General features: G+C 39.4%; 2 protein-coding genes across 3 annotated transcripts in view; one reads left to right on the forward strand and one right to left on the reverse strand.

Moving 5' to 3' along the window:
- The window catches only part of negr1 (neuronal growth regulator 1), a 182,639-nt gene that overhangs the window by 147,024 nt on the left and 9,209 nt on the right, over positions 1-26,406 (reverse strand). The gene's annotated exons all lie outside the window — the stretch shown is intronic.
- On the forward strand, positions 10,376-15,810 carry LOC146653227 (uncharacterized). Its single transcript, XM_085382391.1, has 10 exons — positions 10,376-10,618; positions 12,557-12,656; positions 12,956-13,102; positions 13,335-13,516; positions 13,760-13,896; positions 14,018-14,111; positions 14,376-14,708; positions 14,897-15,071; positions 15,161-15,285; positions 15,484-15,810. Exons 2-10 carry the CDS (start codon positions 12,572-12,574, stop codon positions 15,808-15,810), a joined length of 1,605 nt encoding a protein of 534 aa, XP_085238517.1. The 5' UTR covers positions 10,376-10,618; positions 12,557-12,571.

Raw genomic sequence — 26,406 nt, forward strand, 5'->3', positions numbered from 1 at the left:
ACGTGCGTTCTTGAGTTCGATATGACAGAATTCAAATTCACAGTCAGCTATTTACTATATGCCATCACATTACTGGATTCCTCACAGATATTTGTGGACCTATTAGTTAACGCCAGGTGGTGTCGGGTCTTCGGTGTGTGCATGTGACTATGCCTAAAAAAATCACTCCGTCATGAACAATGACAATAACAAGTGAGTGTTTTTGTTATTGCCTCCCTGCAGGGCTTTATCCACCTTTTTTGATGTGCTCTGTCCATTGCACAAATGGACAATCCTTCTTTGTCAGAGGACTTTGGAACCCCTGCGCCGTCCGATAGGTGCGACCACATTCATCATCCTGACAAAGGGAAATAAGCAATTGCCGCAGCACTTAACTGGTTTCAGTCATCTGCAAATATTGGAATAAACACATTGCGTAGAGGAGAGGTCCCTCTGGGTATAGTCATATTTTACATGCCCTATTTGTGCTTACTTGCTTGCATTAGGGACAGTGCTTTTTCTGTCTGTCTTACAGCAATGCACACAAAGTTCCCAGCTAGTGGGTAAAAGTAATAGGTTGTGCATCACGAGCAGTTTAAACCCCCTGCTTTCACAACAGAACATTAGTAAACACTTTATCCGAGACCCCGTTACTATCACTGTTATAACACGCAGACAAGCGGTGTTTAAAGCAATGCATTAAGTCTTTAGCTTAAGGCTGTTAATTATTTTGACAAAAGGAAGGAAGGAGTGTTGCACTGTGTCTAACTTTATTATTACTACTGAAAATCATCATTGTGAATATTAAAATGTGAGGTATTCAAACCTTTCTTTGTGTACTTCTGAGACATGTAAGCCTGTTTTTATAGAACGAGATGGCAGAAGGCTGAATGAATACAGAAATTCACTGAATGCTCCTCTGCTTAAAATGCAGAGCCTGTGCATTGGCAGCGACCAAAAAGTCCTTAGTTAAGCTAATCGCCAGTCCATTTGGCAAGGATTATGTTCAGCTTAGGGCTCGTCCCACGAACAAGGTCTCTGATTCATAACAGTGATTTGACTAAGTAATTTTATTGATAGAGCAAATACTCCCTTCATTGCCTTAATCACTGTAAGGTCTTCATAAGAACTCATTAGTAAAAGTAAAATACTATTACATTAATTACAGATATCAATATGCCTCTCTGGCATGTGTGGGTTCGAGCTTGGGTTGACTTGAGGACACAGACACAGGAAGAAGTCTGAAAAGGACTCTGCAAACCAAGAGCCTGAACATTACTTTCTGACGACAGCCAACAGGGGGCACAACATGGGTTAGAGAGGCACTTATTTACCTCACTTCACCTGGGCTCAGAGCCTGTTGCACTTAACTGACTGAAGTGGTGGTCAGCAGGGTGAAAAACAATCCAATTCCTTCAGGAGTGTCAACGGTGGTATACAGTTTTAAAGAGGCTGTAAAACAATCCAAAGCCCTGGGCGGTGTGTGCAACGTAAGCTAGACCAAACAATTTAAGTTAAATGATGGACGGAAGACAATTTTTGAAGTTAATGCAGTTGGCGAGTAAACAAAAAGAACTCGATGAAGAAGCGGAGAACTAAAAGAGTGAGAGCAGTGATGGGAATCTGTGTGTCACATAGGCCAAGAGTCTACATTCTCTTTTTCCTCCTCAGTGAGATAAAAGCGGCTTTCCGGAAGGGAGATAAAGAGGTAGAAAAGCTTAACTTTGGTTATTCCTGTGGTGTTTTGCTTTACATGTTTGTCTTAACAAATTTATGAAAGCACCTGTCATAGAAAATTGTTTAAAACCAAAGACTATTTTGTAATATATTAGGCAAACAAACTGAATTCACAAATTCATCCAAATTTGGGCCGGCACGCTGGACTTCTCTGAGAAGGCAGAAATTAATCAACTAATTAGTAAAACTAATTTTTCTGCTCAGGAATTAAAATAAATAACTGTACTTTGAAATTCTAATCAGAAAATAATAATAATGTGCTTGTTTGTATGTTTATATGTTATTTTTTAATAAAATGGCAAATTCACCAATAACAACAATAATTATATATTTATCATGGAAAATATCATTTTTGATTAAAGAGCTTGCACATGTTGGTGGATTAACCATTACAGAAACATGGAAAAAACACCGTCAAAGTTAAACGCCAGAAGTAATATTACCAATCGATTCAACACCATATAGTCAAGAAATGATGATTTTTTTTCAGAATTCTGAGAAAAAGGTCAGAATTGTGAGATTAAAGTCAGAATTCAGAATTCTGGAAAAAAATAAAGTCGTGTCCACTTTTTTGGTCCTAATTCTGGTCCGTAGTACAGTGTATCAGATTTAATCAAAAATGGAACTAAATAGTCACATTGTCAAACTACAGAAAGATACAGAAGTACATCTTAAAGATACCTAAAAAAAAGAGCAATAAAAGTAAAGTTTTTATTGCCTTGTTTCATAACTACTGTAACAGACCAATTAAAATCTTTCTTAGGTGCCATGAATTGTTAGCAGACAATAGAACAAAAGTCACAGGCGGCAAAGCTAAGTTGCACAAATCCATTTTGCATGAGTTCATTGGCTTAACCCAAAGCCTCCCTTGTTATTTCTGTAACTGTTTCCTGTTACCAAATGACCTTGTTAAGCATATTTAGTTGGAGGTAATGAGGAAACTGTTGTGATGAAATTTCTCATATTGTCTGGAAATGTTTACCAGACAGTCCTGAGTGTCTGAATCAAGAAAAAATTGTAATGGCGGCGAGAGGAAAAATACAGTGCAAGTTTTGCATTAGTGACAATGATCTCACATCTCATTAAAATACAAAAAAATACAAAGCACAGCAACACATACATCGCAATTTGGTTTCATCCAAGAACCTCCTGATCAATTGCTGTTCTTCCCCTTAATCTCACTAATCATAAACGCAGTCAAAAATCCGGGGGAAAATTGCTCCTCTTGCTTACCAACTCCAATCAATTATACAAAGTGATTGAAATGATGACTGAAATGATGCACAGAGGCTATGGCACACAAGCATGTTAACTATCATGATGTTATCTGAAGCCCATTAAGAGCTGGATTTGGGTCTGATTGTTCCCCACCCATGCGCCAGTGGTGAAGGGGAATAGCAGGGGAATGCATGTCTAAGTGAACAGGTTCATTAAGCCCATGTAAATGCTGCACTTTCCAGGACTTTAGCATTGTGGCAACCACAATAATAATGGTAAAAGTGAAACACCCAGCAGAGAATCCATCTCAGCCCTTCCTTGGGCTTTATTATGCCTCACCAGCTCTGGCTGCTCATTACCGGCACTGCACACGCTCAAATGAGCCAATGGCAAATGAGCATATACACAAACACACAATACTGTGCTCTGTGGGGTTTGGGGGAACGGACTGATGACTGTGCACTAGATACAACACAGTCACCTCATAAACCACCAACAACACAACACTAAAGTGATTTTGTGACTGATTCCTTTTCATCATGCTTATGCTGAGATCACAGCACTGAAGTGTATTGTATGCACCAAATCCAGCACCCCCACAAATCCCACTTTATAGAGTATGTAATTTTAGCTAAGGGTAAAATGGTTGATAAGAAGTAAAGTCAGCTAAGCTCCTAAATTGGATGGTTACAGGAGTGGGGGAATCTAAATAAGATGTATGGGCTGCAGCCTGTAACCTGTTAGAATTTTCCTTATCAGTTTATGAAACACGCAATTAGTTAAAGATGGCTGCAAGGTTTATTGAATAACCCCATTAAAGAGAATGGTGTCAAATAGGAAAGAGCCTACAGGCAAACGTAATGGGTTTTTTCCACTGACATGCTTTTGATGGGACCCATTTGATGGGAGAGAATGCTTTCCTTGTTCTTAATTTAAGCCCAGGACACCTTGAGATGGGAAGAGAGGGCGAGTTATTCCACAACTAATGAATAGATACATAATATAAATGCTAAAACACAAACAAAATCTATTTCATTCGTTAAACATCTGCCAGCAAGTGCATCTTGAGAGTTTACAGACTATCCTGGAATGACTGGAGAAAATAGCATTGCAGCAGAGTGAAAATCAAGGATTAGTACAGCATGGAAGAACAAAGCTTTAGGAATGTTTTGCTTCCCCATTTGAGGGGTTTGGTTATGTTGTCGACGGGCTAAGTCCTTGACAACACAGACACAGATATCTGTGTTGTAAAAGTTTGCAAACTTAAAACTTGGTAAACAAAATGTATGTTAAGATATGTGGCGAGCTATTGAAGTGACTATTAATTTGAGCAGATGATTGCTATACAACAGTGTGATAATACATTACCACAATCAGGTATTTCAAAAACGATATCAATATTTCATGATTTCTTACGAATGCAACCAAAAGGGATTTTGCAGGGTGTTCTCTGGTGGACAAATTATGCAACATCAACACTCATAACAGGGTTAAAGGGTGTTTCTCCCATCTCTACTGTACTTTTCAAAATTTTCATTCATTAGCTCCTAAAATTCTGATACATCAGCAAATACTCTAAAATACATTTGAGGGTTACCTAGGCAACCAGTGCTTTATAGGAGCTCTTTAGGAGCTAAATGCCCACAGAACCAGATATATTCCTGTCAATCAATGTCTGCACTCTTGATATAAGCATAAGACATAAAGTTACTGTCAGTATAATTACATGTCTTTCTTTTCTGCTGTAAAAATCCAAGGGAACAGTGACACCGATGACAGAAAGGTGACTTAAGGATTGGTATTTTTTATGGTCTTATAATTTTGTGGCTGTGCAACACAAAGCCAGCAATAAAACACTGAACTAGAGTAAGCTTGCTGTGGGCATATCTGTCTGGCATAGCAGGGCCATCACTTGTAGGAGAGCCTGACAGTGAAAACAATAGAGACCGCTGAATTATGGACAGTAATTTTACTGGCTCATGACATTCAAAGTAGCTGTAGCAGCTCCTCCGGAGGGCAATCAACCAAAAGTGTGATCAGCAGGTTAGTTGGAGAAATTCTAACTTTGCAGAATCGTGTAGGGAAAAAAAAATCATAAAAAGCATATGCTTGGTCTAGAAGTCCACGGGGTATTAAATAAGCAAACTAAGGCAAAAGTACTTTTAGTTTGTTTTTAATACAGGCTACTTCTGAAATGAGAGGAGCCTGATGTTAACTGCTAATATAATTATGTGTGTTTGTCATTGTCAGTGCTTCCCCTAAGATGAGGACTTTGGTGGGGGAGGAGCAGATGGGCAACACGCCATTCTTTGACCACCATGGAAAGAGAAACTATGAGAGGGACTAGCACAACCATAAATTACAGCAAAATTCATTAACTGCTCTCAAGCTGTACCAAAACAAAACAAGAGCACACTCACCAAGTTAATCAATATCTAGGTTTTGTTAATCTAATATATTTTTTAGTCTATATTTTATCATTTATTTGTTTTATTTATTTATTTATTCCCCTTATGGCTTTGGAACCACCAACAGATCAATAAAGTACACTGATGTAAAAAGGGAGCCAACCCAAGAAAAAAGATTCATTTTGCCTGTCTTCACTTCAGCAACGATTGTGTCTTGGTGCGTTTTTGTCACTCAAGTGACTGATTGCTGTGATCATAATGCAGAAACAAATGGATTCTGTAGTCTAAGCAACACTATATGTTCATTTCTGGTAAGGCTAGTTTGGTATTTAAGCCAGCAATCTGTTATCAGCTCCCTGGGGTCTAACGGGAGAGGCTCAACATTTGTCCCAATCAAGCCATGACCAATCTGCTGTTTGACTGCCACAAACACACACGTCTGCCTTTTACAAGACACCTGCAAGCAAAACCCTGCCTTATTTCTCAACATATAAACAAACCTATGCATTCATTTCAATTTGGTTTCTTGCAGCGGGGTCCTGTGGAGTGGTAGAGGAAACGCTGCCCTTGTTGGGGTCACTTTTTTCCAATCAGAGGCTTACTCATACGCATCGCTCTGAATCTGACATTTGACATGATGGATATAGAATATATGGTGTGTTTCACTAAGCCCACTAGGTTGCCACTCTGTTATAGGCCTAGCAACCATTGACCTTGACAGCAAGACAGGACAGCCCCCATCCTGGAGGCGAGATTCTGATAACCATGTCATCCATCATTGTGGCACTGAACCAAACACACAGGTCAGAAATCTCAAGTTGATAGTGAATCCTCACCTGTACAAAGTGTGCGTTCACACATACAGACACACCGTGAGGAGTGGGAACTAGCAGTACGGTCTTTTAGCCCTTAAAGGGTACGGCAGAACGCTCATTTTTGTCAGCGATTAATGATGTATGGAGCTCTACAGTGTTGTGGGAGACAGGGCCGTCGGTCACCCCCCTCCCCTATCTTACTCACATACACACACGAGTGTGTGATGCTGGCACATGAAAAAATGCACTTCACAGGCCCGCAAACATATTATGCAATCACACATGTGCAAAAAAAAAGGCAAGAGCTGAAACACTCTTATGCCTCTTCTCACAGAGCTTCCTCTCCCTATCGCTGTCTCTTTTATTTTTTTCCTTGGGCTTTGCAGAAATAGTCAGCGGCTTCGACGTATCACCTCCTGACAGAAAAGACCTCAATTCCCCACCAGTACACACTAACAAGAGAGCGCGAATCCTCCCTTTCAGCATGTAGGTCAGAGCTGCCTTTCATGACTGCTTTTTAAAAGGAGAGCTTATTACCAGTAGATCCAAGCTATACCCTCCTGCAGGCGCTTTGTTCATAACAGCAATATTCTCCTGAATGAGTTTCATACATTTTACAGGGGGAGCAAACACAGCAGTGAACTTTGACCTTAAGCCATAAAAATCCTGGATAGCCTTTGTAATACATGCTGTCATGTAATATGCTTTTCTTTAATCAAGGGAAAAATCCATTGGTGCAATAACATTTTACACCCCTCCCAGTGAGGGTGCTAGAGTCATCACAAATGCCATATGGATATTACCATCAACATAATGCTGCTGAGCACAATTTGGGAGTGATGAAATATTGCCTTGATGAAGGGACAAAAACCTAATTAGACACTATTCAGCTAATGTTGATGACTGTTTTATGAAAGATGGTTTTCACACAAACGGCCAGCAGGCCACAGGCCATATCATGTTTGCTAACCTGGACCTGATTTAACAGCCGAAATGACCATTTTGAGCACACAGATATTGAAAGGTTAAATTAAACCATAACCGCAAATGTATTATCATTTTTCTTAATTCTCATTATCACGGCTCTTCGTGTTCCCGCATACCTCCCCGAGGAAAGATTACCTCAAACATTTTCCTCATGGACATTTTCCGCTCTAGTGGAGGGCATGAAATGAACAAAAAGTACTTGTGCTAAGAAATACTTTTAAAGATTTTTATTGTTAAGAGTATGAGGAGACTTTTTAAAAAACACAGGTTCATACATGATAAAACACCTTAAATATTCAGAAGAGATTATTTAAGCTTTCATTAGCTTGTACCGACACTGTCAAGACCGTGACAAAGCAGAGAGAAGACTCCCAAATGAGAGGCATTTTGTACTATGATGAACCGTCATTATCATTATGCTCTCCGTACAGAGCCAAGTACCCATTTTTGGAAACATTACAAATCTTTGAGCCAGTGTCACATGCATTATGTTACTGTTAAAGCCAACGAGGAGCAGTTGGATGTAGATGACTGACACAAGAGAGAAAGGCAGGCCATCTGAATATTTGATGGGTAGGATATATAAGTATTTGTCGCAGGTTATGAGGCGTGATATTGCATATTGGCAGTGTTTGGTGATGTCACTCAATAACCCCACACACACAATGCATAATCAGCCATTTATCATTTTTAGGACTTTTATAGTGGACTGCACCGATATATCAGTTTTGGTACGTATCATATCCTGTGGTAACCGCCAAAGACCAATCAGTAATGAAATGGCATCAGTGGCCCATGGTACAATAAGAAGAATTAGCTATCAGCCAAACTGTAAAAACAAAAAGAAGTCATTTCCCTAATTTGACATCCAGACGTAGGCTTTAATGCACTCAGTGGTGCAGTCTGTTGTCATTCCTGGAACTGGCCAGCCACTGTCACTTTCTCTTCCCCTTCTTTCTCTCTTTGCCAGATAGGGAAAGGGGTTGGAACAAGCCTGGAGCTGGAGTGATGATTGATGACACGCCTCCTCTGGTGCACACTTCCCTGCTGACGCACCCTCACACTGCAACACTTTTCAGCACTAATTGGGCAAACCCTGCAAACTCTACTCTCCCTGTATGCGGGGTCCGGGTCTAAGCCAACCACCCACTCAAGAGAAGTGTGTGAGCTATATTGCTCTGATTAAGCACCGCTCGCAGCCCCCTTGCATGTCAGTAACACGCTCTGGCCCTGTTCACTGTGTAGTGCCAGACAGAAAGAAGGGCACCTGGAGCCATACTATTGACAGAAGATGGGAACATGCATGTTTCCTTAGAGAAACACTCCTTACTCCGTGGAGTACGAGTCAGAGAATGACCTCTGTGCACTTATGGAATATGTTGTGACAGAGGCTCCAAACAATGACAAAGCAATACAATCCAGACATAAACAACCTGATATTCCCCAGGACTGTGTTGCAAGCCAGGCTGCTATCTGGGGCTTGCATTGTTTGTTTCTCCTGACTTCGTCGAGGGCGACTTGCATGAGCTGCGATATGTGTGTAAAGCCTCTACGAAGATGGATATTAAGTGAAACAATTTAGATTAAGTGCCTCGCTCAAGGTCCGTGTTTAAACTGACAACCTCGCGATCATTAATTCATTTAGGGCTCACAGGGTTACAGGAGAGCAAACATAAGGTCGTTGTCCTTTTAAACTGTTTGCTAAACAGCACGGCATGCTCAGATCATGAATTCATCCACAGCGTTCTGTAATGCAGGACCAGGCAATTATTACTTGCTAACCATATGGCTGGAAAGACAATAACAGTGTGCTGTATGTTCACTGGTTCTCAATGAAGGACAAAGGTTCAGCTTATGGGTTCAGAAATTGTTGCTGTTCACTGAGGCACGGCTGATCTGTGCAACTGGTAAGCAGAGGGGGTATTATGTAAAATGAAAAAAAAATACAGGATATGCTTCCAAATCTGATTATGACATTGAAACAAGTAGAAGGAACTATTACTGTCATTTTGCTCTCCACAAACTCAATCTCTCGCCTGCTTTATCAGCAGAATCTTTTTTTTAAAGCCTCTTACGGTTCATTTTCTCTCTTGCCCTTTATTTTCTCTCGTTATTCTTCTCCTTTTATGTTCTGATTTTATCCCTACGTAATTGTTAATGTTTAAGTGTCTCTGGGCCCCGAGACTGTATAATTAGGACATGTCACTTCCTCAGTGGAAGAGTAAACCAGCAGAGGCTTCAGTGTGTCACGTCCAAGAGGAAAATCACAGGAATTTCGATCGAAGAGGAGGTGCACATAATGTGTACAGAAGCCTTTGAATTCACTTTCTGGTTGGCTCTCAGCTAGGCTTAAGCAGGCACTTCTGAAGACAAACCCAGAACTTTATAGGTAGCTGCTTCGCCTCACAAAGAGTTGCTAGCTCGTTAGCTGTTTCTAAACCCCTTTATCTAAGTTTACAGTGTGAATTCTTCTTATTCTGTTTTTAATCTCTACAAAGGAATGTCTGCATGAATTATTCATTTCAGTTGTATACAGTATCTTCCCATTATTAACGCAGAGTTAAAAAACACATCAATGGTCTGAGTCATTTAGCTGGCAAAACAGCCTTTAAGTTGACATATAAGACGTCTGTGTTGCAGGTGATGATGGAAAAAAGAAATCTGAGGAACAGGGGATACTGGCTAGTGTTAATAAGAAGTGAACCAAGCTTTCACTCGCAGCAAAGCTTCTTTTGTTTTCAGATGGAAAACGGTGAAATGCCACCTTGTGCTATTCCTTATAACTTATTCACTGCATCAAAAATGCAGCTACACCATAAAAAACATAGCAGTGTATAGCGACATATAAGCAAGTCATTACAGCATTCAGTATTCATTTTTGGCTCACGCTCACAAACACACACACATATATGCATGCTCACATACTAACAGATACTATTTCTAGGTGGCTCAGAGCTGTTTACTGGGACTGTTACCCAATGCTTTTCATATTTCAGGGAAAGCTTTCACTCTATTTGGCCATTGCCATGGCAGCTGGAAAACCCAATCTCATGCTGCACGTCAATAATGAGTTCCAAAATTGCCGACAAACACATCCTGTCAAACAGTATTATGTGTCGAGTATCGGGCTCAGGGCAACAGCAAGAGATCAGTAAATGCCTCGATCTTTAACTAAGAAAACTACAGCGATATAAAGCCTTTTAAAAATGTCTGCAGGATTGAGAAGTACACAGCAAAATCCGAAGTGTTGATGTGAGTTAAAATTACTGGTGTTAAAAATTTCGAGTTGAAAAGTGTTGGTTTGAGAGTTACAGTAACACTAACGGTGCTGAAAAAGCTCTGTAGCCGGAGTTATTTCAAAGAGTCAATACTATAACACTCATTTGGAGTTGATTTCCACATCCGGGTTTTTCGCGCTCATGGGCATGAGGAGTCCGCCAGAAGTTTGCTGTCAAGATCGAGGAGGTTGTTCAGGTAAGAACTATACAACAAGACCTATGTTATTTTATCATTATTAAATATTGTAACTAACTAGCCTATAACATTATTTATCAGAAGCATGCAATATTTTCCTAATGTGGAGTGTATTCATCTGCGGTAAGAGATGGGATTCGTTAGCTTAGGTAGCTAAACTATCCTCTATAACAAGTTAATATTGCAGCGAAAATAAATGCGTGCTTAATATAATTCTCAATTCTAGTTAGTTCTAATGTCATAAGAGAAATGCTTTCCAGTGTTCAATGCTTATTAAATGAAACGAGGGAGGAGTTAGCTATCCTCTGGATATGTTAAATGTAATGTTAAAATTTGAATTTGTGGTAGCCTAGCTGGCAGCTAAGACAAATGCGTTTAGCCCACTGCTTTTAAGGGAAGCGAACATTCGCCTCAGAAATATCCTATTTAAAAGTGAACTAAACAATCACATGGAGACGTTCAAGTCAAGTTTTGGAAAGCGTCAAGATAGGCTAATTACACGTGCTACCAGCGAGTTTAGCAGTAGCCTAGCCTACAAATCTTTGAAGTGGCAGGGGGTTATGGAATTCTGTTAGATGTTAGTGACCAAGCAAGGCGCGCTGCGTTTGTGCATGGGTTACTTGCTAACGGTTAGGATATATCATACATGTTGTAGTAGGGCTGCTCAATTAATCGAATTTTAATCACGATTACGATCTGGGCTTTCAACGATCATTAAAAATGACTGAGCCGATTATTAGCCCCTCCCTCGTGCTTTACTCTCGCGCTGCTCCGTGTGGCAAATCGAGCGCACCTCTCTGCATTTCGAACACGTGTCACAACAATTAAGAGGACCCGAGGGAAGCTCGGAAAGCTAAGCAGAAGTTATTTGGAGAGGAGAGTGACTGCCGTTGGTTGAAAAGAGAGGTAAAAAAAAACTTCAGTGGTGTGGAAACATTATGGGTTCGCGGAGTCAGACGTGGATCAAGTAGACATAGTGTGTAAACTTTGCTACAGTGTTGTAGCTGCACCACAGAGCAACACTGCAACGTTCACTAAACATAGATGTTTACATTTTTCATTTATTTTTTATATTGCAAACATTTGCACTGTTATCAGTATTTGCACACTATTTTATATTATTTTTTGACAATCTTTAAAGTCATTATTCAATACATTGTTATTGTTAAATAAATATCGTCAAATAATCGAGATCTCAATTTCAGTGAAAATAATCGTGATTATCATTTTTGCCATAATCGAGCAGCCCTATGTTGTAGTAGGCCTAATCTAAGGGAACATTTTCCCCTTTTCTACAGTTTTAGTGAAATAGGCTACCATCCAGTGTTTAAGACAAAGCGGTATAACGACTGAGGGTCGTTGACGTCGCCTCCACTGATAATCCTAGCATGTCGTGTCACAAAACAACCACCACAAAGTAGCAACTAGCCAGACGGCTGTGCATGTGTCAGAAACTCCCGATATAAATGTAAGACTTGCACTCATTAATTTACAGTATAAGAGATATTTGTTGTCATAAGTGAAAGCGTGATGAAGGCAGGTGTGCGTTCAACAGGAAATTTTATGTGGATTATCATCCTGACATGGTTTAAACAGAGATGCTTTTCCCCAAGTAGGCTACAGCGATTTACTCGCAACATAGCAGAACTAAGTATCTAGCCTGCGTGCAGACGAGAAGATCGCCGTTGTCGTCTTATAAACATGTGGATGGGTGGATAATTCATTGGATGCTATTTCTGTGTACCCAAGTTCAGCTATTTTAGTGCGCAGGGGGAAGCCAAATTATGTTCCTGAGGTTGAAGTGGTCTGTCACCCCTTCACAGATCATCACACAATGTATAGCCTAATATTTTCTTAAAGTTGTCCGGATTTGTTGCCACTTAAGCTATGGTTTAAATATATGGTAAAAAATATTCTGTGCCCCCTTCTCTCCACCAGGTGCTGTTGTAAGACATGTTGCTGAAAGTGAAATACCTCAATGTAAAGAAGTACATTAAATTGCACGCAGGATTCACTTATCTAGAATTCATCAGTGAAGGTAAGATAACCTGGCAGAACAAAATTTGTTGCACATGTATCAGTTCATCATGTTTGCATCTCATCTATTTAAAAAACGAATTAAATGTTAACACATTTTATTTTAATGTGTGACATTAAAAACAGTACAGAGCAGTAGGCCTAGGCCTATATTGTTGCTGCAGACTTGTCTAATTTAACCATTTTAAAGACAGGTAAAACAGCTGTTAATAAATATTAGCTAAATAAAAAAGTCAAAATTAGTTTTTAAAAAAGTTTTTCAGGCGTTTTAGGTGACATTATGCTTATCTTTTTGTAAAGCCAAAACCAAGTTTGGACTTCCGGATGCTGCTGACCTTGATATTTTCGATGAAACTGACACAGCTGTCGAAGAAGACATTTTTCTGGAGTTACTGGAGGCCCAACCAGACCTATGCCTGACAATACGTGAAAAGATTTCAGATGAAGGTAAATGTTATCATAACTTAAATTTTCAGAGTATAGCCCACTCAATGTAGAGCCAAGTTCTTTTGCTCTTGATGCAGATGACATTGACCTGTCTTCATGCAATATACATGACAGTGGACAGGGCAGGGTCATATTTGTATAGAATGTTGTCTGAACATGAACATTGAAATTGTGTTATTAATGGCATTGTGGAGTAGCCTAAAGAAAGTTAACCAAATCATCTCTCCCAAAGATTTTTGTCCTTTAGCTCATTCCACACCATCCTCCTCGGATACATTATCTTCCCTCACGGACACTATATCACTTTCATCAAGTGACAGTGACCTCAGGGAAAAGGGCATTCCTGCAGGCCGCAGTAGATCCAGCAAAGACAGTTCTGCACCAAATGTTTCTGTGTCAGAGGCTGCAAAAGAGGTAATTGAGAACAGAAAATGTCTTTTGTATTTTTGAGTTGACACCATTTATACTGTAGATTGTTATACAAATTGAAATTCAAAACATGGTGGTTCCCAACTTGCCCTGTATGAAAAAATGTTAGTAGAAGTTAGTGCTTCTTGCTAGATATGTCTTTCACAGGTTTGTTGACATTCCTCTAAACTTTCACCTTTACTGACAAACAAGTTTTTATTGTTATTATTTTCCCTTTTATATGAGCAGATGGTTAAAAATGCCTTGACTAGGAAACCTGGTGGAGAGGAAATTCTTGAAGAATACAATGCCGAAAATTCACTGAGCCACCGCACCCGGCGGCAGCTTGTTAACATATTGGCAAGTGATATGACTGAGAGACATGGGTAAGAGTAATAGTACCTAATAAAAAAGTAAAGATGGGCCATATGGAATATTCTTGTAATGTATACTGCAGTAAAGACACATACTTCTGATTTAACATTGTCAATTGTATTTCCTCTATAGCAGAATTCCCTCCCGTAAGCAAAAGGAGAAATATGCCCTTGGAATAATTACACTCTTTCCCTCATTGAAGGATCCATTTTCTCCAAACGGCTATGTAAGTCATGCAGTGATTGTAAAACAGCACATTATTTAGTTTTCATCATGGAATAATTACATCAGCTAAATGATTTAAAAGAAAAATCTTAATTCCTCTTTCGTAATAACTATTGTCATAAAACTGTATTGAAATTGTGGATGTTGTTTAACATGTATTGCACCTGTTACATGATAATAGTCCTTGGGTTTCTTTTTGCTGAATCTGCAAAGTCTGTAAGATCGCATTTGATGTTTATTTTTCATCTATGTTTAAATGTGACAGGAGCATTTCTACGACGGAGTGAAAGGCACTGGATATATAGCGTGGCGCCTCAAAACCATGTCCAGGTCTACAACCAAACGGCCAGTGAAGGAAGTCCCAGTGCATCAAGAACAAGGGCCTAAGCGCAGAAGATTAGCAACCACATTGCCTCAGCAACTTGATGGAGATGCCTGCAAGGAGGCCATCTCATTTCTTGTTCACTCTCCTGATGAAGCAAGTGTATTTCAGAAGATGAAAATGACGTTCCAACATCGCCAGGATCTGGTGCATGATCCACAAAGAACTGCAGATGTCTTCAAAACATTTCCACGCTTTTTGGATGTCAAAGGACTAGTAAGTCAAATCACTTGATATTTTCAACTGTTAATCCTTTTTTTTTTGTTTTGCTGATGTGGATGGCAACAGTAAAAGATGTGATCATTGGTCATCCCAGTCAGGCTATATCCCATATTGGTCAAAATCACATTGCAATGTAAACAATGTTGAGCACTGTCTTTATGTCCTGTGTGTATGATGAACAGGTCAATCAAGACTTCCTGCTGCTGTTTGGTGCTGAAACAGCCACCAAGTTGCTTGAGAAGTGGGACATGTCATTCAAGCCAAAGGTTATTAAAGAAGCCAAACAGCTGACTCAGTCAACTGACCTGTGTCGTTTGATAAAAGCTGCTGAGAAACCAACAGAGAGTGATGTAAATGGTAGGCGTCGCACCATGCTTGTTTGATTTTAATAATATTTATTTTTACCTGTCATTTTGAAATTGTTTTATAAATTCAACCATACACAGACTGGGACAGTGACATGGCCTCTCTGCTGCTACTCCTTCAACTTTTGCCACCCACAGCTGGACGAAAGAGGAGAACCAAAATAAGTCCAACTGATGCAGCACACAAAATGGTGCACTTTCACAAGGTAAATATGTTGTCTCACTTTTTAAAATCCTACAAAACACTTTTTCAGTTTTTGCACTTTTTAGTTTTCCTCTCCATGAAGTATGTGTCTTAGTATTTTGTAATAAGTTAGCAAGGCACATAATGTCAAACTGAATGAATGGTTCATACTCAGCAAGTATAAGCTAGGCCTATATGTCAATATCTCATTTGTTTTTAGTCATGCTGCAGCATTGATGAACACTTGCAAGCAAGAGATGGTAAACAACCATACATCCTCGCTGTTGGTCGAACCCAGAACAGCATTGACACCTTCTACATCGCAGTGGACAAACAGCTCATCCCCTGCCAAGCCACCAGCTCACTCAGTGCTTTTGATGAACTTTTCAAATCCCACTACGTGTTCAACTTATCTTACGACGAGTCACTGGTTCATCTCTACAGTTTTGTGCAGACCACCATATTCAACATTGATGCCACCTCAACAGATGAGTCACCACGTGTTCGTGAGTTGCGTGCCAAAATGTTGAATGAGAACCATGTTTAAATGTTTTATCTGTCAAACTCTGCATAGCACCAGTCAGGCTTTGATAAGTCATTTGCGACTAGGTCACAGTTTTTATCCAAGCACCAAATTTAAGTTGGCTTGTTCACAAGATGGTTGCAGCCGTCAGTTCACTACATATTCTGGTTTAAAAAAACATTTAAATAGTGTTCATGATGAAGATTGTTGTCAAAGTGGTGATGCAGAACCCTCAGAGTCATTTCAAGCTGATTTTGACAGATTACAAGATACAGACATAGCAGTTGCAGGAACAAGTGTTACTCAGAGCCTAGAGGTTGGGTGTTCTGAAAACAATGGGTCAGGTCAAAGAATTAAAAAAAATTCTGAAGCAATTTGCACTAAAATTATTGGTAAACTCAATGGTAGTGGTTTGGCAAATAGTTTTGTGTCATCACTTGTTTGTGATTTGGAAGATTTTGCTGATGGACTGCACTGTGAGTTTAAACATAAAGTACTGAACGTTGTGCCAACAGAAAATCCTGTTAGATCTCCAGTGGAAAAATGTCTTGAGACTTTTGACAATCCAGTTGAGAAGTTCGACACTGAAGCTAAAAGAAAGTCATATTTCCGTGAAAAATGGGGAATTGTGGATCCAGTGGAAAAGACTTTAGGAATACGCTATGATACAAGGTTAAATAAAAAATCAGGCACTTATGACCAGGTACCAGTAAAAGACACTTTTGTGTACATTCCAATTTTGGAAACAATCAAATTTATATGTCGCAATTCTTATATTTGCGAGCTGCTTGCTAAACCATGTGTATCAAAAGAAGACAGATATGAAGACTTTTGTGATGGGAGTTACTATAAGTCTCATCCATTGTTTTCAAAACCACAGACTTCTTTGCAAATTCAGCTTTATTATGATGACTTTGAGACTGCTAATCCACTTGGTTCCAAACGTGGTGTTCACAAAGTTGGTGCAATCTATTTTGTCCTCAGAAATCTGCCTCCAAAGTTAAATTCTGCATTGATGAACATTCATTTGGTTGCATTGTTTCATGCAGAAGATGTGAAAAAATACGGCTTTGATCCTATTTTACAGCCTCTGATTGATGACATAAAGTTTTTGGAGAGCCATGGCATTGATTTACCCTTCTCATCTGAAAAGGTCCATGGCACTATATGTCAGATAACTGGGGACAACTTGGGGATGCACTCAATTTTGGGTTTTGTTGAGTCTTTCAGTGGACGTTACTTTTGTCGTTTGTGTTTAATTGCAAAACAGGATGCACAGAGTGTGTATACTGAGGATGATTCAAAGATCATCTTACGAGGGAAAGAACTTTTTGAAATGCACTGCAGTGAGTTGCAATCTGATCCTCAAAAGCTACATGTGTTTGGCTTAAGAAAGAATTCTACACTGAACACTCTTCAATTCTTTCATGTTTGCCAGAACTTTTCCTTGGACATTATGCATGATATTCTCGAAGGGGTAGCACAATATGAGATAAAGTTACTGTTGGAATATCTGTCAGACAATTTTCTGCCGAAACCTGCTCTTTTGTCACGGATCTATGCTTTTGACTATGGCTACTTGGAGAGCAAAAATCGTCCAACAAGGGTGAACTTAGACAGTAGTGGTAATAGTATAGGTCTTAACTCCATTCAGACTCTTTGTCTGATAAGAAACATTCCTTTAATTTTTGGTGATATTGTGCCAGAAGGAAATCAGAACTGGACTATGCTATTGCTATTGTTGCAAATAATTAACATCATATTCTCTCCATCTGTTACACATGGCATGACTGTGCTTCTAAAACATTTAACAATGGAACATCATGACTTGTTCAAATTGTTGTATCCAGGTAGGAACATGATTCCCAAACACCACTTTATGTTGCACTACCCAACTTGCATCAGAAAAATTGGGCCATTATTGCATGTATGGAGCATGAGAGGTGAGGCTAAACATAGGGTGTTCAAAGACACCCTTAAGAACTTTAAGAACATCACAGTGTCACTTGCCAAAAAACATCAAACATCCATAGCATACAAGTGGGAGACATGTCCTTTAAGCCATGTTGAGTATGGGCCCTTGAAATCATTTGATGTTGATAGTGAGGAAAATAGTGAAATGATCTCCCTAGGCTTGCCTGCTGTTGCAGAAGAGGCTTTCTCTGCTAATTGGGTTAACATTAATGGGACTGAGTACAGAACAGGATTGGTCATTTGTTGTGGTTCTGAACATGAGATGCCGGTGTTTTGCAGAATAAAAACAATAGTTTTGGTCAATAGTCACACCTACTTCATAGTTCAGAAGCTTGTGGTTGAAAATTTCAGTGAACATTGCCATGCTTATAAAGTGTTTGAAACTGATGAAAAAGATGTTGTTAAAGCAGACTGTATTGAAATATACAAGCCCTTTGATTTGCAAAGTGCTTATGGTGATGATGATGGTCTGTACATTGTGCCATTATTTTTGTTGTGAACGTATGCTGTATGGTGCTTGGAATTTAATATTTATTAAAATTCTTATGTGGCCAATTTTATGTTTTCTCCTTTTATCCTGTAAAGGGACTTAACAAGGACTTTCACTGAATGTAACACAGTAGTCATACAGTAATTGCACTTTAATGCATTTTTGTATTCAGACAATTAATACAGACTAGTATTTAAAAGCTCATATATGTCACTTTAAAGTGCCAAAATAACACTGTAAAAGTTACAGAATAACACTCTAAGTGAAAACAGTCAACACAATCCAGTGTGAAAATAAACACTTAAAAGTGTCATAAATAACACCATAGTTGTTGTGTAGTAACACCCTCAGTGAAAAGAGTTAACCCAAGCCAGTGTAAAAGTGAACACAGTTGTCCTAAAACAACACTATAAATGTTAGGTAGTTACACTCTGAGTGAAGACACTTCACACCATACAGAGTGAAATTTTAACACTATGGGTGTTATATTTTTAACACTACAATGGAGTTAAAATAATAACACTTTGCAAAGTGTTACTTTAACTCTAAACCAGTGAGAATTATATAAACACTGGAAAAGTGTTAACTTTAACACTATAGGAGTTGAATTAACACTGGAGATTTTGCTGTGTATTCTTATAAATACTTCTAAATTGATACACACACGCAAAAAGCATTCAAGCGTTTCCTAGTTATATATTATCTAGACAAAACCTCACCACTTTCCTTGAACAGATGAAGTACAATGCTTACTGACAGGTCCCTGTCATATAACACTCAACAATATCAGATTCCTGTTTGTGTCTTAAATAAACCTTTCACGACACAAATCTATTACTGTGCTAAAGTATTCCATTTGGCAGTCTAATTTCAATGCACCTGTCAACACAATTACTCTGAGCAGAAAGCTGCCTGGTTCGGTGGACAACACAATCATCTCGCCTCTTTCCAAATTACTCTTACCTGGTCTTATATTCTCTGGCCATTTTATTCGTTACTCTTGCTAGTACTGAGACCCATTAGAAGACAGGTACACTTTGATCGCCATGGGTGCATGGACATTATGGCACTTATTGATCCTCCGATGGTACTGAGGGGCTAAAAGCATGGCAAAAAGAAAAAAAAAGAAATGACCAGCAGCCTGAATTGTTGACACAAGGCAGGATTGATCCAGTTCTTATGCTCTTTGTAGAATTCTGAGTCTAGTGTCTGAAAGCTGCAGCAAAGACATGAGCGTCATCAGACCGGGCAGCATTTTTCCATTCTTCCACTGTCTAATTCTGGTGACCCTGTGCTCAATGTAGCCTCAGTTTCCTGTTCTTAACTGACAGAAGTGGCACTTAGTACGGTTTCCTGCTGCTCTTGCCCATCTGCTTCAACGTCTGAGGTGTTATGCATTCACAGATTCTCCTTTACATACCTTGGTTGTAATGAATTAGTTTTTTGTGCTCCTGCATTTCTATCTATTGAAACCAGTCTGGTCATTTCCTCTTGCCTCTTCAATCAACGAGGCAATTTCACCCAGAGAACTGCAGCTCACTGGATGCTTTTTTTTCTTCTTTTTTTCCCTTAAATTTCTTAGAGACAGTTGTATGAAAATCACAGTTTCTAAAAAAAACTTCTACAAGGCTGTCTCCTGCCTATGAACGTGCATCAAAGTAATATGAGATACATTTCCCTTACTCTGAAAGCAGGTGATCAATCAAAACTCAGCTCATAATTAAGAAGAGATGTTTAGCGATGTGTATAACAGAAACCATAGAATGATCATGGAAATTGCTAACTTGTAGCTATGACAGGCAAAATTGCCATTTGTGACTCGAAGTAGGGGGCTATAGGTTAAACTACCCTCAACTTTGAGGCGAGTGATTAAAGCAGCTACTAATTAAAAAGAAGACTGCCATATAATAGTTTAGGAAGAGGTTTACTATCAACCAAATATTAACAAATAAACAAGAAAACAACAGGAGCTTAGAGCTGCAGCCACACTGGTTGCATATTCCTTTGGAACTAGGGGCTAGCTGACATTCCAGGCTCTACCTGCTGGCGTAGCCCTCTAATGCAGCGGCCCCCAACCCCCAGGCCACGGACCGGAGTCATTTGGTACCGGGCTGCGAGAGTGAGACTCAGGTGTGAAATGTATGGTTTTCAGGGTTTTTAGTGTTATTTTGTTATCGGTTTTTTTTTTTCATTAACCTGGTTTTCCTGGGTCTTTTCACGTGTGTTATGAATAAATCTTTTTTTTCGGTACAGGTACTAGTTTTATTTTGTTGTATTTATCCGCGACACCTTAAAGGCCGGTCCGTGAAAATATTGTCGGGCACAAACCGGTCCTTGGCGCAAAAAAGGTTGGGGACCGCTGTTCTAATGCATTAATTAAAAGGGCATATGTCAGTCGCCTACATCCTGCATTCTCATTGTTAGTTGTCTCAAGGTTAAGACAAGTTTATTTCAAGACCTGAACACTTCACATTGCCATCTTTTTTTTCTAGTAGTCTACTAAAGTGTCCAAAGATCAGTGACTTTCTATGATCTCTGGTCATACACAGCTAAAGAGTCTTCTCAGTGACTAACATTTTGTTGACTAGTGAGGGACAGGTCTAGTAAATACTTTAAGTTCTGGCATAACCTTCTCACAGACCTTCAAATTTAATTCATTCAGAATAAGTATTCTTGTCGTGTGCAGGGACAAGCAAGGAAGCCTTGGTTTCCCTTCACTGTAAGGACTTCTAATTCTAGTGCTTCTTTCTTACAATGATCTGTAATCCACAACCTGAAAGTATTTCCTCATCACAAGAATGTATAATGTGCTCCACTCCTACAGTTCATACAATCAAATCAAACACTGCTGCTTCCTCAAGGTGAGTGATTTTTGTTCCCAAGAAAGAAATACCCAGTGTGCACCATGGAGCTAAAACCATAAAACTCAGTAGCAGCCACAAAAAAACATAGTCGTCTTTGAATGACCATGTTGTCTTGTCAGGAAAAATATGAAAAGTCCCGAGATCTTGAGTTAAAGGCCAGGGTTTTTACGTTTGTTTTTGGTTCTTGAAGACGCTTCTTCAGTTTCCTGAAGTGTCTCGGATAAGAAACTAAAAAAGAGGTCCACACCTTCAACTAAAGCATTCAAGACAAGCCGTGACTTGGATGACTGAAAACATACAGACATGGAAAATTTGATGTTTATGGAGTGATTGACATATATAATATGCAAAAGCTGGAAAGCATTCTGAAACTGATACATCATTTTCAGGAATGCTGCAGTTTCAAGAACCACCTTCCACCCCTGCACATTTGTGCGTGTGGTAACCTGGCATCAGCATTAACACAACATAATAAAGCATCTGGCTCGGATATTCCCCTAAGTGAGCCGCTATAGTCATTCAGCACAGCACCTGTTTCCACATGTAGCCGTGCCTGTAATGGTAGATATGGGACATGACAGCGAGAGCAAACCTCACAGACGCTGCACTGCAGATTTTTTTTTTCTTTTGAACTTGTTGAATGGCCCTGAGGTGGCAATGAAAACAAAGATGACAGGATTATCCTCTCCAGGCTCTGCAAAGACTACCCATTAGTTATTGCTGTGGCAAAAACAAGGGTGAATATTCTGAAATGAAAGTGACATGCAAGCAGTGCAGAGAAGAAGGCAGCGGGAGTATTGTGTTGAAATCAAAGACAGTGCCTGGATTGAGGTTTGCGGCAGAAAGACATGGCCCACACACTTCCAAGGAAGACAACTGGTTGTTTAAGAGATTGCAGAATGAAGTGCTGAAGCTGGAAACTGATAGCATGCCTCAGGGAAGCTCTATTGTTGCATATGGCTGTTTCTCACAAAATACAGTAAGATGAATCAGTGTGCATGTTAAACCCAACAATTGGCATTCACATTCTAACATGGTAGAGGCATGGTAGCTACATATGCTGTATTATCGACAAAAGCATTGCATTCATAGCTAGTAGGACTGGATGCTAATTAGCTCTGAGCTGTAATCCTCCTTTTCATAAACGGGGCATAATGCAGAGGAAAAACAAAGCTTCGCTTCTCTAAAGAGAACCTTTGAGGTTAATTCCAAGCCCTGCTAGAAAACTTGCATGTAAGTTTTGATGCCATTAAATGGAATAGTTGAACTGTTTCCTGAGAGAAATGCTTTTCGTTCCTGATCCAGAAGCTTCTGAATTAGCAGCATGGCTTTAACTGAGCCCTTACCCTGTGTGTTTAAGAGCAACATAGAGCTTTATGTTGTTAGGAAAAGGCACTAAACTATATATGACTGATATGCTGCAATTCACCAAGGAAATGACAGAATTACAAAAAGCACAAGTGATATAAAGATAACAGTATAACTGTTAAATTATTTCTGTAACCCAAGCACCCATGCATCAATCAGGTAGCAGCTGTAAACTGCATTTGGGCAAACTGAATGGATTTTCACCTACAGCAGATATCAATAAAATATTACAAGTGTGTTGTTCCCAGTGGAAAAGATACTATTTCATTTGTGCATCTTGATTGTTGTGGTCAAATGTAATGAGCTTGTCTGAAAACCACCAAGATTTACCTCAAAGGGGAAAACTGGTAACTCAAGTAATTAATAACTGAGCACACTGAGCTGACTGCTGCATATCACGTGGAATACAGCAAACCTCAATATCACCGATCAGTAATTACAGAACAATCTAAACGTGACGCTGACAACAGTAGACAGCTCATTTATTACTCGATCGTAACTGATCACGACTACATTTGATTGCTTACCTTTCAACGCCATTTAGGAGCAGGAGAGAAATATGAGTTGAGAAAAGCCACAGAGAGTTAAAGAAAGATACAAAGACAGAGGAGTGTAGAGAAATCAAAGTCCCACTATGAATAGCGAAAAGCTCTCCCGAGTCTAAAATTAGAATGCTAATGAGTGGCAGCCTCATAGATCAATTGATGAATTTGCTATTTTACAGTGACACAGACTGGAGCTGCCAACGCGTGGTTACAGCAAAGCTTGACAACTATTTAATATCATCTCTATACTTAGTTTAAAAGCAACGTACGTATACCAGACTTGAACATGCAAAGCCGAGACTAAAAACGCCTTCTTTAACGGCTCGTCACACTAGATTCTGATCACATATTATTAAAACTATGTAGGTCAGGGGGCTTTTTCAATAAACCAGCACTAACCGTTTCACTCATCACGGCAGCGTGCTGTGTTCCCATAATAAGTCAAGGGCTAGTGGGAATGTTATAAATTCCACTTGAGCGACATCCAATTTTTTTCGCTTTAATTGGATTACTCTACAGTAGGAAACAATTTCTACCATCTGTGTAAAACAGCAAAGAGTTAATAAACTGTCGTGAATCTACAATTAGTAACCAAAGGGGGCATTTGTCACGGTTGCCTTTTATCAACCATAAAATTAAAGCTTTGCAGCAAAATACGCCTCAATATGTCATCAGTACAGTGGCATTGTAGAGAATATTAGGCTTACATTCATAGTGCCTAAAGTCTGGACAATTTTAATGAATCAGTCTTACAAATGGTTTTTATTATTCTCAGCATGACACTTCTGTTACCTTAACTCCTGACCCCTCTGGAAACAATAGGTAGCACAATTCTCAGTGATATTGATTTGCTCCACTGCTTCTTTCTCCATTTACTAATAATTACTAATGCAGGCTCTCCAATTACTCGGCTCCAACAAACATTTACAGCAGCCTGAAATCCACACACTCATTATGCAGATGACAAAAAGAGAGCGAGAGCGAGAGAGAGAAAAGCACAAAAACCATAACCTTCTCAGAACAAGTCCAATTAAAATTCTTTAGCCATGCCAACATAGAACCAAATGAATTATGACAATACATACCTCTTTTAGCTGCCGGGCTTTTTCTAACCAATTTTGAAAGGCCAGCCATTGTGAACATAACATTTAGATAACAGAAGTGTTAAAATAGAGATCACTGTCAATATTTTTTGGTTTTTCCCAAGATTCATCCAACCTATGCCTCCAGGGGGCAAAACCAAAGAATAAATATGAAACAAAAAGTGATTCATATGTACTAGTTTCATTGCCTTGAGGCAAGGTTTGTATGTTTTTGTCTTTTTTGTTAAGCACTTTAAGTTTACATGTAATGAAATGCACTATATAAATGTTGTTGTCTTTTTTTGTTATCCCATCTTAGGCCTCGGTTATATAGGCCCAGAGACCCGTTGGCAACCATCTGACAGCTACCGTCATGAGAAAAACCTGTATTTGTCTGCATTAGGTTGCTGGCAGTCACTGTGACATTGATTGCTAATGTCTCATGTCTCTAATGGTGCAGCAAAAACCAGGTTGTGGTGGTTGACAGTAGATTGCGTAGAAGACAACACCTTGTCTGCAAACACTCACAAACTGCTCTCTAGGCAGTAGTGAAGATGTGAATCTCTAAAGTTCAGAGAGTAAATGGTGAGTGTCTGCAGTTAAGTCAGCGTCTTTCACGCAATCTGGTAGTGATCAAAGCAATCACAAGGATTTGTTGGGGAATATACATTTTCCCTAGTAACCGAATTGCAAGAGGGCTGCCGACCAGTCTCGAAGACTTTGTGACTGAGGTCTTAGTGCAAGTCTCTTTTGCATAGCAATGTCCTTTTTCATAAATAAACTTGTCCCGCGAGTCTTTATATTCCTCTCACACATCAGACACTTCTCACTTCCAGAAATACTATTTTTAGTTGAGGGGAGAGACGAGCAGATAGGAATATGGTAATCCCCTGACCCCCTTTTCCACTCCATTAAAAAGCAGTCAAGCAAAGGAAATCACTTTTTTTTCTTCACACTCATCATTTCATGATCGTTGAAAACAAATGCAATTTGTTTGAGTCGTCAAATACAGTATATGTGACTCATTAGATATGCTGATATTTATAGAGTTGAAACAACTACGTCATGCCAAAAGTAATCCTAAAGTAATCCAACCTAAATACCGCGCCCGTTCTAAAAGCTCAATTTACAGCGATGCTCTGCTGCACAGGGATTAATTGAAAGGTGATCTGAGGTCACACCTAACATGTTCAACCTACTGCAGAAAAGCTGCAAGCCATCCTTACAATTTCTGAAATCACAGTTCACTAGAAAGAAAATTCATGCTCCATTTGATAGTGATGTGTAAATCCAAGATACAACAACGCCAAATGCTCATTAAAGGACAACAAGATGCCCTCTACAAGACGCTGAAATCCCACTGGACTGTGTTAATTCACTCAGCAACACTACTGACATATCCATGTGTCAACACTTCTGATTTATTTTTCCCTGAGGACCTAACTAATGTTTACCTGCCTCATGTCATCAACCACATTATCCTATGGGAGAGTCCTCTCACGGTGGTGATTCACATTCACTGTTCGTTATAAATAAGTTTAAAACAACAGAGACAGAATGCCTTAGTAAGATAAATTTAGCTCAAAGAGGTCACAGGTTCACCTTCTGACACAGGCCACAAAGCTGCAGAGATTTACATTCAGGAAAGACCAGAAGCCAAGTGCACCTTCCATACAAATGCACTCTTTTTCCAGCGCATCACTCAGGCTTCAAACCCTGATGTCAGCGAGTTTTGACTATAACCTGCTGACATGAGAGGCATACCAAGACTTGCTGGTATACAGCTCAACTGAGGAGGCACAGATGAAATTACGCAATGTTGTCAGAGAAGCACAACTAATTATCATGAAACACAAGGAGATGCTAACTGATTGATTAAGGATTTTAATTGAAGGGGCTCTGAGGAATCGTTCCTCTCTGTGATGAAAGGCTGGGAAGTGTTGGCATATGATTTAGAGCAGAAAAGGCTGCACAGTATTCAACAAAGAGCTGGGAAAAACAAATCTACTCTGCAATAGCTGTCAGATGGGAGTAGCTTAATCTTGTACACAAACAAAAATATTATGTATCTATAAAAACATGCACGAAAATAGCATGATTTTTGATACAGGCTACTGGAAATCAGTGAAAACACTGAACGTATGTGCAAGCAGCCTGTAAAAACACCCAGCACTTAATTTGAAATATTCACAATCATGCTCAAAATCTCCATCTTGATGATACTGTAAGAATGAATGCTGAAGCTTCTAGATGAAGATGAACTCATCCTCTAAAAGCAAACGTAGCCAATCAAAGAA

This window comes from Rhamphochromis longiceps, linkage group LG15 (genome assembly GCF_057381845.1).
Source record: "Rhamphochromis longiceps isolate RC_006_pf linkage group LG15, R_longiceps_female_GT1.1, whole genome shotgun sequence".
NCBI classification, from domain to species: domain Eukaryota; kingdom Metazoa; phylum Chordata; class Actinopteri; order Cichliformes; family Cichlidae; genus Rhamphochromis; species Rhamphochromis longiceps.

What these genes read in the sequence shown, in the direction of transcription:
- LOC146653227 (XM_085382391.1), top strand. Translation starts at nt 12,572, where the DNA reads ATGTTGCTGAAAGTGAAATACCTCAATGTAAAGAAGTACATTAAATTG. An exon ending in TGAAAAGATTTCAGATGAAG is followed by an intron (nt 13,103 to 13,334) that starts GTAAATGTTATC and finishes TCTCTCCCAAAG; the next exon opens with ATTTTTGTCCTTTAGCTCAT. An exon ending in TGTCAGAGGCTGCAAAAGAG is followed by an intron (nt 13,517 to 13,759) that starts GTAATTGAGAAC and finishes TTATATGAGCAG; the next exon opens with ATGGTTAAAAATGCCTTGAC.